The sequence below is a fragment of the Psammomys obesus genome, unplaced genomic scaffold (assembly GCF_907164565.1).
Source record: "Psammomys obesus unplaced genomic scaffold, mPsaObe1.curated_primary_1811, whole genome shotgun sequence".
NCBI lineage: Eukaryota > Metazoa > Chordata > Mammalia > Rodentia > Muridae > Psammomys > Psammomys obesus.
This window is the reverse complement of record NW_026596143.1, coordinates 12,280,738-12,293,796: the sequence shown is the minus strand read 5'-3', so window position 1 is coordinate 12,293,796 and position 13,059 is coordinate 12,280,738. Positions and strand designations below refer to the sequence as shown.

Here is a 13,059-nt window from a genome sequence, read left to right as displayed (position 1 = left end):
GATAACATCAACTCCGGTGTTTGTTTGTATGCAGATAGCAGTTAAGGAGGAATACTTTACCCGTGGATTATCTGCGAATAGATACAAGCGCTATGCACACACCGTTAATGTTGTGCTTTTGGTAATTGTTTTTGTTGTTGTTGTTTTGTTTTGTTCTTGAGGCAGAGTCTCTCTGTATAGCCGTTGGCGTCCCGGCACTCTGTAGACTAGGTTGACCTGGAACTCAGAGATCCGACTGCCTCTGTCTCTGCCTCCCGGGTACTGGAATTAAAGGCTTATGCCACCACCGCCTGGCCTAATATTGTGCTTTTAATACAAAGCGGGGTCAATTTTCACAACCTGAAAATCACAGAGTATGGAAGTCAACGCTAATTTCAGAGTACATACACGAGGAATCTCATACTGAAGTTAGAGAGAAACCAGGAAACCCCTTCCGTGTAGGGGGGGGTGGTATGGGCAAAAATCAAACAAACAAACGGCAGATGTGGATGTGGGAGTTCTCGGAGAGAACAAGGTCAGGCTCCCTTCCCAACAGGACTTCCAAATGTTCTGCCTTTCCTGGCCCCGGGCTGCGCCTGCTTCTCTCATTCTCCAGATTTAGGAGTGGTGCTTTATCTCGGCCACGCTTCCAGCACTGATCACTGTTCTCGTCTCTGATTCCTCTATAAATATTCATGGGCTATAAGAAATGATCGGGGAAGCGGCTTCTCCAGTTGAAGAAGCTGATGCTGGAGGACAAGTAAATGATTTCCTCCTCCAGAGGGGTGGGGTGTGGTGGGTGGAGTGGAAGCGCTGACAGAGTAACGGGGCCCCCGGCTGGTGCCAGTGCCCGAGCCAGGTGTCAGCTGCACAGTCCTCCCGCTGCTCTGGCCTCGGTTTCTGTGACCTAGGCAATGTGTCTGGCTCAGAGCACTTTCTGGGAACAGGTGTTGGGAGGTGGTGAGGTGCCCGGTTCCTCTCAGCAACTCCGTTGCATCTGTCTTGAAGGCTGCCTCTTGCCCGTGCCGGGTAAGGGATCTAATGTTAGGAGCTGTCATCAAGTCTAGAGGTATCCGGTTAACAGGTGTTTTTGTTAACTCCTGCCCAAGCAATTAGCAACAGATCACCCTTACATATGATTTCACTTCTTTTTCTTTTTTTAACGAATTCAAAAATATTCAGGAGAATTTCTAGAATTATACGATTCACAAATTCCACATTGTGTGCCATTTAGAACGGAGTGATGAAATCTTTTGTCTAACCCTGTCCTGCTCAGGATGTCAATCACTCTTTGGTACAGTGTATCAAAGCTGGATATGCTACCTCTGTTTGCTACTTAGCAACCATAGACATCAGGTAGACTCTCATGGTATCACAGTGCTTATGTTCAAATGACCCTACATGGAATTAATAATGGCTCCAAATTGAAAGAGTAATAGTGCTGGCCATCCAGACATGTCAAGAAGCACCATAAAGTGCCCCTTTTAAAACGGGAAGGTAAACAGTCTCAAAAAAAAAATATGTATTCTAAATGTGCTAAGATACACGGTTGTAGCGAAACATTTAACACATTGGGAGATCTGGGCTCTCAGAAGTTTATCCCACACCACCATAGAGGAAAAACGGGTACATTGTTAGGATGCTTAATGTATCTGAAGTTATGCTGCCATAGGTGTCTTCAGAATTTTCCCACTGTGCCCTCAGGTCAGAAGAAATAGTAATATTTCAGATACATTAACTAAAGAGTTAGATCCAAGTGATTGAAAATGTCTGTTTTAATCGCTTGGCCATTTGAAAACATAATACAAACCAAATGAGAGAAACTTAATCTTTTCATTGTATTTTTAAATAACCTTTCTGACTAATGAAGACTTATTTTGTCTGCTGGGCACTGTATAGTATCACAAACTCTGACAACAAACATTGACACCTCCCCATTGGTCAGAAACATCCAAACATCCAGGTTCACAAAAATAGGAAATGATTGCAAGGAATGTGGCATCTAATAGTAAACACGTGGGTAACCTTGAGCCAGTGGCTCCTGTGGGATCCAGAGGACTTTACTGTCTTCAGATTTTAACACCCTTTATGGATTTTGTATGAGTTCCTTGTGTTATCTCAGGTCAACTCCACCAAGGGTTTGGGAACTATAGCCACTGCCAAAGACACGTTTCCCCTAGTGGAGTGTGTAGGAAGCCTGTTGTGATACCTGCTCTGAGAGAAACATGTTTTCCAAGCAGTCTACAGACAGTCCTGTTCAACAGCAGCCATTATTACCAAGCTGAGGAGGAGGGGATGCCATGAGTAATTCATGGTTCTTTCTCGGATGTAAACTGAGTTATAGAGACTGAATCTTTTTCCTCCTTTAACGAGGCCATACCGTGTGCAGGCCCAGTTCTTGGCACCTGAGATGGATCAGTGAACAAACAGATAATAAGCCTTGTCCTGTGGAATTTACATTCTGAATTCTTGTTAGTATGAGGAAGTTATAAAAGGCTTTTCATCCCCTCTACAGTTCTGTGTAATAGCCTATTTTTCAGAGATGAAGATGCTGAGGAGCACAGGCATACTTCAGATATCCTAATCAGCGACTGAAACTGGAGGGAATTATTCTGTATTAATGAAAACCAGTGATCTATGACTACTGACATATGCGTGAAGATGGCTGAGGAAGCAAGCCCTGTTAGCAGGCTGAGTATGCTAAGAATGTTGACATACAACTGAATTAGAAAGGCAGTTCTGCGAAGCCATCGTCCATGTTCTTAGGAAACACACAATGAGGTATAGCCTGAAACATCACATACTATAGTGTTTAATTTATAGAATAGTATGAGAGGCTTATTATTATTATTTTTTTGTCTTTGTCTCTCTCATGGCATGGGGAAAAGAATTTACTTCGGGGTCTCTCCTGTGAGAAGAGGAGAGGTACTTAACTTTATCTAAATAATTAGGCTCCTTTTCGGTTTTAAAAAATATTGTGAAAACTGCTTTTCTCCTCTGGGCCTTCTGGGAAAGCAGAAGATGCAGGTACTATTCCATTATATGCTGGCCACGCTACCTTTCTTCCATCTTATTTCCAGGAAAATCAACAACAAATTAATAAAGAAATCATTGCAAATGAAATCTTCTGAGATTTAAGACCTGCTCGCGGTGCCATAAGTCTCTAGAGCCACGTTTTCCCAGGCTTTAGACTAAAACATGGTAGCATGAAATGCAGCCTCCACATAAATTATAGAATAAAAACGCTTGCCTTTGCACCAATGAATACATATACATGAATATTTAAAAAAAATTCATAATCCACAGTAGAAACAAGCATTGCTAAGATTTCGATTTATACCCTTACACATTTGTACATAGTTTTATGGTGTGTGTGTACATAGCATTTCATGAGTGATTTGGTTTTATACCCTGTGCACAATATAAACCCGATCCTTTAATATGTGTTTTATCCTGAGCATCTCTGTAGGTCACTTAATACTTTCTTAAAACATGGTCATATTGTTTTATTTCCTATTGCAATAGTGGAATTTCATAATATGGATCCTGACATCATGATGAATGCACCTTCTTTGTTAGCTCAGTGACTGCTGAAATTCTCAAAGCTTTCAAATTTAGCTTTCAGAAGATATTTATTAAAGCACAAACCCCCCAAGTAAGTGTGAGCAGAAGTCCATAGTTCCCTCTTCCTTCTTTCTTTTATCACACATGCATCAAACAGCGTGAAAAGGACCTGAGTACCAGTGGGTCCCCGCATGGTGGCCCAGAGCCATGACAGGTGCCTGCAGAAGGATCAGGATAGCTTGGCAATGAAGCTGCAGATTTACACTGCAGCTGTGTCTGCAGTCAGCGCTTAATGATCCAGTCAGATGTACCGTCTACAGTACTTAGGTGGAAAATGTGCCCATTGCTGAAGAATTACTACTGTCATTAATCTGAGTTAAGAAAGAGGAAAGACAGTCCATCATAAGCACTGGAAATCAATTTCCTTTAAGGGAAAAATGCACAGTTTCAAATAATGCCTGCTGCAAGAAGATGCTGTTGCCTGAGACATGCATTTGGGCTCAACCTAATGGCTCATTTGGCCTATTGGTCCCTAGGCACCAGTCAGCATAACTGTGAAGCTGGTCACAGAGCAGGAGATCTGGACTTGACTGTTTCTCATGCTACATCTCACTAGAGCCTTCTGTGCTAAACAGTTCCTCTCCTAAATTCCAAATTACACCCATGGTCCATCAGGAATTTGGGGCAATTAAACTAAGAAAGTAAAATGGTGGTAACACACAAATGGGAAAGATTGGGATTATGGATAAGAATGCCAAGGCAAGAGAACCACATACTGTAAATGAAGCAGGTCCCTGGGTATATCTCCATGGGATGAGTTCTTTGTCAGAGCTGCCTGTGCTTTGTTAGCTCATCACTTAGAAAGCATTGAGAGGAAGTGAGGCTAAGAAAGGGAAAAGAGAGGAAGTAGGGGTAATGCTTGAGATTCAGAGAGTGAGAGAGACAAATAGAGAGGGAAAGGTCGAGAGAGAAAAGAATTGAGAGAGGATGTGGGAAATGAAAAGAAAGGGTGATAGAGACAGAAAGACTGAGAGAGCAAGGAAGATTGGCAGAGATAAAAATTAAGAAGGGGAGAGAGGACTTGGCAGACATGAGGAGGACATGATGGGGGAGAGAGAAAGGGAGAGGGGACATAGCCATCATGTGTGGTGCTGAAGAAAAGTGTTCCATGGGTATTGATAGGAACAGGCGATGACCCGTTGCTCTCTCTTTTACCATCGTTTGATGCCCCCTTACTGATCTGTGGTACATTCTGTTTGCTTCATTGAAACACCTTTCCCAAACATCTCACAGATTCCCTTCTCTTCTTAGTGTGACATGAAGGCAGCCTTTCCTTCAAAAGTAGGGGTAGACACAGCAGGTTGTCCTGTTTCAGCCCTGAAAGTTCCACAACCGGAGAGCCTCTCAGTATCAGCCATTTTATGATAATCGGAACCTTTTTGATTAAAATGCCTAACTTAAGAAGAGGAATTATTTAGCTCACAGTTTCAGAGCCTCCTTTCCATGGTTGCTTGTCCCCCAAACTCTTGGGCAGAGTACCATCATCTGGAGGAGGGTGTGCTGAAGACTCCTGCTCCTGGAAGACGGGAGACATGAGGGGCAATACATCAAGGGGCCATGTAGCCCCCACCCCAACCTCTGCCAATATGGCCCACCCCGTTCCTTTTCACTTCTGCCCCAAAGTGCCATCAGTGAATCTACCAAGAGATGAATCCATTCAGAGTCCTCAGGGCCTAAGCGTCTCTGGGGACGCCATCACAGACATGCTGATATGCTTTCCCTAATGTCTGAAGCATTTCTTTTTTTAAATTTAAATTAATTTAATTTTATTAATTATATTTTATTCACTTTGTATCCCCCCATAAGCCCCTCCCTTCTCCCCTCCCAGTCCCACCTTCCCTCTCCCTCCTTCATGCATGCCCTCCCCAAGTCCACTGATAAGGGAGGTCTTCCTCTCCTTCCTTCTGATCTTAGTCTATCAGATCTCATCAGGAGTGGCTGCATTGTCATCTTCTGTGGCCTGGCAAGGCTGCTCCCCCATCAGGGGGAGGTGATCAAAGAGCAGGCCAATCAGATTATGTCAGAGGCAGTCCCTGTTCCCATTACTATGGAACCCACTTGGACACTGAACTGCCATGGGCTACATCTCTTAATCAAATCAAGCACATCACCAGAAGGGACTATCAGAGAACCACAGTGGAAGCCAGAGAAGGAGTTTGGATATCAGGAGAGACACAACTTCCTGCTCCAAGTGAGGCTTCCAGGATGCCATGCACAATGCTTAGTCTCTGAAAATAAATGGGCCACTCTACAAAATGATGGAAATTAGAGAACAGTGACTTTCAACCTACCTATTTTTTTTTTCTGTTTAACTGTTAATTCCTCTTCTCTAACAGCTTGTCACCCCCTTGCTTATATGTACCCTGACTATCTTAACACCATGTTTCTCTGTATTGAGAAACTTCATGGCATCATTTAGAAGAAAAAAAATGTTTTATTTAAATTTACTTGCTTATAATGATGGCCATTTATTGATTGATTAATTGATTGTTTCATTCATTCATTGAAAGACTTGGTTTCCACACTCCTAGCCCGTCACCACTCATGCAGAGAAAGTTGCAAGCAATGCCTGGCTGTGGAGTGAGGCAGTATTGTGATAGCAGTGCAGATGTTGAAAATCAGCTGGTGCTTTTGTCATAAAGGGATCAAAAGTGCATATGATTCCCAGTTACTATTGAAGAAAACTCACCTTGTCACTTTCTGCTGAGGTGCGGTTCCCTGAAAAAAAATATGTTCAAGGCATGCAGAAGATATAAAGTGTGTTTAAGGCCAGGATGTGACTCTTCTAAGTCAAGTTCTGACTTAGTGCTTTGTTCCAGCTGTCTTAAGTCTTAGAGGAACTGAGGCCTATTTGGGTTACTTTTCAGTGGTTACAGATCTATGACTTTTGGCCAAAGCATTTAGGCCAAAAGTGTTTTAAAATGAGAAAATTCAAGGTTTGTCATATGTACTGTTCTAGTTTGCCTTTGATTGTGCTGATATCACAGCATGACCAAAAGCAGCTTAGGGAGGAAAAACATTTATTTCAGCTTAGAGAGCACCATTCTTCATGGAAGAAATCAAGGGCAGAAACCCAAGGCAGGAGCTTGGAGCAGAAACCAGGGAGGAACACACCCTCCTGGCTTCCTCTCCGTAGCTTGCTCAGCTAGCTTCATACATCCAGAGTCTATGGGCATAGGGGTGATACCGCCCTCAGTGAACTGGGCCCTCCAACATCAGTGAACAATTAAAATTTCCCATAGACGTGCTACAGGCCAATCTGAGGGAGACAATTTCTCAACTGAGGTTCCCTCTCTCGGTGACTCTAGTTTGCATCAAGTTGGCAATAAAAGCTAACTAATACATATTCTGATACATGTACCACATGGCATGAGTATATGAATCAGGAAAATAGCCAATAATTCCATTGAAGTATATCCTACAGCAAGTGGTTATATAGCCTGAGTCATGAGGAAACTTGAGTTTTCCTAGCTTTCTTTTTTTTTTTTTTTTCCGAATTGCAACAAAGAATCATTGGGGTGTATACTAAAGGAGAGATGTATCTGTAAAAGCTTATCACCTCATTTCCCTTACACACATTCCCACAAACACACATTTATTTATGACTAAGATTGCAAGTGGTTTTAAGAAATGCTAAGTGAACGGTGTAAGTTTAGAGGAAGAAACGGTTGTGAGGTTAGAGGAAGGAGAAAGAGCTCTTTCTTGGGTTGTCAGGGTGTCATTCAGTAAGTGAACTGAGCCTCCCGTAGGACAGTGCAGCTGTGGGCAGAACACAGCTCGGTGCCACATGCCTGCTGGCAAGGGTCAGCGGGAGGCAAGTGATGGCCACAACTCTTCACTATCAAAGAGTCTCGTTGGGAAAACCGTCAAAATTGCCATTCAACTTTAGGAACATTAATGGATAATATTAGCTACTATTTTTTGAGAACCATGTTTTCATAAAATGCAAAAATAGATGCATGTGAAAATTTTTCCTACTACTTACAGAAGAGCCAGCACTGCTGCTCTTGCCTAAGCTACAGGGCTGTCTTTTGCACGGAGATCTAAGACAGCTTTTCTTTATGTTTATGGTTTTTTTTTTCCTTTTTGGGTTTTTTTTTTTTTTTGAGACAGAATTTTTCGGTGTAGCCCTGGCTGTCCTGAAACTCACTCTGTAAACCAGGCTGGCCTCAAACTCAAGAGATCCGCCTGTCTCTGCCTCTCAAGTGCTGAGATGAAAGGCTTGAGCCACCACCCTAGGTTATTTTATGGTAATTTTAAAGGATGATATAGCAGTACTTAAGGCTTTGGCTCTCAGCACTAGAGGAACACTGGAAACATGGACAGTGTTAGAAGAGGGCCTAAGTGAGACTCTATGAACCTGTTTCCTATCCCCACATATTTTACTGTGTTTGGTTAGTCTGGGTATAAAGATTTTAAGATTTAAATGAATCTAATGTTTAAAAAAAACATGGGCTTTGAGTAGTTAACTATTCTGTGTTTAAGTTTTAAGAGGATAGGTGAAGTCAGTATTGGATATTTTCTTACAAGTTGAAAGAATACATAATGTATGAAATGAAAAGAAAATTATATGTTATATAAAGGATGGTTTTCATTCAGAGATAATCATTATTCTTCTTTGTATTTATTTGGTTAGGGTAATGCACTTTGGCCAAGCATTGTGTTGTGATCCATGCACATACAGATTTTATTAAAACTGAGAGACTGTGCTCTTCCTCTCTAATTTCTGTATTTGGCATGGAGTCAAAGCTGTGAAAAGGACAGCATTTCTGTAGCCTATTCATCCCTACATAGTGATTCTGTAACCACAAATGTCTCAGCTGAGGAGGAGAAGGTGACCCTGAGGTGTAGCTTTCTGGAAACTGAAGATGTCAGGAACCAGGAAAGTCACTCAGCTCAGTGGAGCTGAAGTCTACCTTTGATTTGACAGGCTCTACCTTTGATTCAGGGCTGTTCCCATGCTGCTGCCTTTATTTGCCATCACAGGCATTACAAGGATGGGAACTGGCTTAAGATGGGTGGGGGAAGGTTGGAAAACAAAACGGAAGATAAGTTCACCTTTCAGGTTTACAAGCTAACACAGTGTAATCTGGGTAGGAGGGGGCGGTAAAAAGCTACAACACAAACAGTTCTCATGTGTCAGAACGATTATCTGATTGACAGATTCTTTCTTATGTGCTGTTCCTGCCCAGATGTAGACTATCAGGTATCAAGTAACAGAATGACCACAAAACTCCCTGTTAGAGTTTAAAGAGAAACAGCCGTGCTTCAGGAGTCAACATTCATTCAGACTGTGAATGCTTAATGATTTGTTTCCTGTTGCTACGTAGCTCTGTATCTTCAGAAACTGATAAGGATGCAGGAAGCTTTAGAAGCAAGGTGCAAATTCCTTGAGATGGGAGACAAATATCTCTTCATAGACAGGACGACTGCATATTTGTGGCTTTCATTAGTGTTGCTAAGTCGTGACAGAATGATACCGGATGGCAGCTAAGACATATGGCCCACATTTGAGCCTCATTTCTGTGTGGCTCTAGCTGACCAAATTCAGCAGGGAGGCTTTTAAAAAACATTAAATGTGTCAAAGTTTCTCCACACGGTTGGCCCATTTAGCTTCATCTTACCTACACCTGTGATGAGCACTCAGGATGAAAGGGAGCCTGCCCGAGATACTGTCATGAGCTTGCGCTGCTTGGACGAAAATGTCATCTAGCAAGTATGTATTTGTGTATCAGTCATTTAACGCAAACATGAAAGGGTCTCCATAAAACTTTGGAAGCTTGAGGAATTGATTAATTAGTTCTTTAACTTGTCTTTAATGTCCCAAGCTGTTGCTCTTCCTTGGAAGAATGGCCTAATTGTCATGATTTTGTCAACTACAAATCCTTGTCATGGAGATTAGGGACTTGTAGAAGACGCTGTTAAATTGCTTATGCCTAATGAGCCATCGAGAGAGAACACCAGTTTCTTCCTCCAAAATATTTGGATTGAAGTATTTTTTTTTTCTACAATTCAGTGCAATTCTTTATAAAACAAAGAGGAGGCAGACCTTTGGTTTTTGTGTTTACTAAGCATGAATGGGTTCCCAGGGGTCTCAGAAGGAGCATTGGCCTTGGAGCTTAAGTATTTGGTCCTGTGCCATGCGATATAACTACATCCTCACCTTTATAGCATCCATTTGCTGTCTTTGAAGTCAATCATCTGAGAAGTAGGACAGTAACTCCAGGCACACTCATTGTAAGGAAAGAAGCAATTTGTATGTTGAAAGCATAGAGAAGTTATTTTTACTCTCCATTAGTAAACTCCTTCAAGTTCAATTCTATTCTTTCCTTAGGCCAGAAATAACTCTAAAGTTCACAATGGGATGTGTTAAATTAATAGCTGGGAGTACAATCTCAAAATAGTGATATGTGCCCTTTCAGCTTAGATAAAGCAACATCTGCTCGAGAGAGTGTCTCGCCTGGTCTTTCTGGGAGAGAAACTGTACTTTCAAAGTCAGCATTAGCAGGTATGGTCGAACTAGCCTATCCCAACAGAAAGCTGTCATATTTAGCATGGTTTCCTTAGTTGGTACTATGCAAATCAGCTAGCTAACGCCTCTGTTTGTTGGCCCTTTCAACTTTACCATCAGTTGACTCATTCAGAGTCTTTCACACGCCAAGTTGATTGACAGAACATATCTTCAAGACTTTAAAACTACTTTTTTTTCCTTACAAAGAGACTATCTCTTGAACACATTGACACAAAACTATGCAACTTTTGATCTCAGTGCTTTTTTATAAGAGACTCTCGTTTGTATCCAATTAATTTTCTGGTGTTGACAAAGCCCCTGCCATCCTGAGCATGGGCTGCTCATTCCTCAGTACTGAAGGAAAGTGTGCCCAGACATGCACTGATATGCTATTGCTTTCTCCCGCAGCAACGCCCCTGAGTTCACTTAAGACCCCTCGGGTGGACACGGCTCCTGTGGTCGCCTCTCCCTACCAAAGAAGAGACTCAGACAGATACTGTGGTCTCTGTGCGGCCTGGTTTAATAACCCATTGATGGCTCAGCAGCATTATGATGGCAAGAAACACAAAAAGAATGCAGCACGGGTTGCCTTGCTAGAGCAGCTTGGGACATCTCTGGATCTCGGGGAGCTAAGAGGTAAGAGAGTGCCTTCATTGTCGGTTTTTTCCCGGAGCAGAATGGTGGCTCTCAGTGCTTTAACCCTCAAGGAACACATGACAGTGTCTCAAAGGAATGGGTTCGAAAGGAAACGAGCACTGGCTGACTTTAGCTTGGCTTTTAAGAGCATCTTTATTTCAAAGTATTTATCTCCATATTTTTATTGACCGCTTTCCAGATCAAAGATGGGGATCTATGAACCATTTTCCTTTCTTTCCGTTTGCTGTTAAGCCCCTCCTCTAGTGAATGCTTTTGGGGATGAGAAGCAGAAGAGAAGCTGAAGGTCAATAATGCTGCCTTATGTAACCTCGTGTGCTGCTTATTATCAGTCCAGCCAAATGAAGCAATACTGGGCCCTGTGTGGCCTCCTGCAGCCATTCTCTGCCTCCTGCCTCCAGGTCTCCCTAGGCTGCTGGAAAGTTGAAGCTCCTGTGAGTTGGTTGTCGCCAAGGCTGTGGCAGAGGCTTGGAGAATGTAAAGTAGCCACGAGGGCTGTGGGTTCCTTTAGGGGCCATAACCAATTTATAAGTCTCCGTGAGATATTCTATCCTTAATAATCATTTAAGCATTTTTTTGATCACCTAAACATTTTTATCAGCCTGATATTGGCAGGGTAGAAACAGCAAATTTTCATCTATGTATTGTGTTGCTATTTTCTCAGAAAATGATGCCATTGATCCTATGTACCTAAGCCTGCTACATTACTTTTTAGATGTGGTTTTATGAGCAGGCCAGGAGACCATCGATAATAACACTTGTAGGCCATAAAATCCAAAATTTACAACCAACTTTGAGACAGCAACCTGGTTTTAACTTGGATCTGCAAAGAAGAACCTATAATTTTAGTCCCCTAGTCTGGTGTTGTACCCCGAAGAGGGATGTTTCTGGCAGTAAATGACCTTGGGTGACTTCATCACTGAAGGGAGGTCAAAGGTTGTGCTGTGAGCTAAGTTCACTGAGAAAGACATTGCCCAGGAAAAGGAGTCGAGTGAGAGCTAGGTGTGTTGGTAAGTGAGAAGGCTATGTGAATAAAATCATATGTATGCCAGGACACAGGACACATAAGCAGGAGACAGACACATACACGGTCTGGAAGATTGATAGACCGCTGCATGGATCTGAGTTTCAGGGCCCAGATTGCACCTGCAAAGCTGAAGTTGAGACTGATGCTTCCTTAATATTTGAATGGCGGCTAAGAAAGACACACAGTGCTTTGCTTAACTCTTGTGCAGTTTCCAGAAAAACCACACTGGTCCTTTCCATGCACTACGTCAGCTAGCTTCCCACTGTAAAAGGTTTGAAGTCACTGGCGTTTGGTTGGGGGACTTCTGGTGTTGAAGTCTTTGTCTTGTAAACAGAGGACAAGTCTCCAAGGCTGAGGGCCACCCCACAAGGCTGCTATTGCTAGCAGATGACAAGTCTGCTCTGTGGCTCTTTCATGACAGAGCACTGGAAGGGAAAAATGAGGATTTATTTATTTATTGTCTGTGCCAGATCCCATGACACGAAGAAGGATTATTCCTACAGCACATTCTTCTTGTCTAGTCTGAATTATCTGCATTGCATCTTTTATGTGCATCTACATCTTAATGACGTGGGCGTCAGATTCTCTTGCACTCCAGTGGCTTGTCTTTGGTATGAAAGACAAAAGGATGCTCTTTGACTTGGTACCGCTGTCTGCCTGTGACTCCGTAGCACACAGAACACTGTCCTTGGATCCACCTTTTCACTCACACAAGCGGATGCTTTGATATATATTTATGCAAATGTTCAATATTGCAGACTGTTGAGGAATAAAGTGACCTTGGGAAATCGGCGTTCTTTTAAAGATTCACATGCACATACTATTTCCGACATAATCCTAAAGCATGGTTGATTAATAAGACAAAACTGCATCAGAACTATAGGCCTGCCCTAACTTAAAAAAAAAAAAACAAAAATGAGGCCTGGCAGTTGCGGTGCATGCCTTTAATCCCAGGCCTTGGGCAGAGACCTGAGGATCTCTGTGAGTATGATGCCAGCCTGGTCTACAGAGTGAGTTCTAAGATAGTCAGCATTACAGAGAGAAACCTTGTTTCAAAAAAACAAAACAAAACAAAACAAAACAGAACAAAACAAAATGGTACCAGGAAGATGGAGGAAGATAGAAGGATGGCAGTGTTTCTATGGGCTAGTCTTTTCCTCTCCTATAACATGCTCATGGTTTTAAATACTACATTATCTATTGCTTATTATCATGGTCTTCCTTCCTTCCTTCCTTCCTTCCTTCCTTCCTTCCTTCCTTCCTT

At 42.4% G+C, this 13,059-nt stretch overlaps 1 protein-coding gene across 2 annotated transcripts in view; it reads left to right on the top strand.

Moving 5' to 3' along the window:
• The window catches only part of Zmat4 (zinc finger matrin-type 4), a 372,312-nt gene that overhangs the window by 238,137 nt on the left and 121,116 nt on the right, over positions 1-13,059 (top strand). For both annotated transcript variants that reach the window (XM_055593395.1, XM_055593394.1), the window contains exon 5: positions 10,523-10,750. In XM_055593395.1, the coding sequence (XP_055449370.1) occupies positions 10,523-10,750 (228 nt within the window). The remainder of the gene's footprint in view (positions 1-10,522; positions 10,751-13,059) is intronic.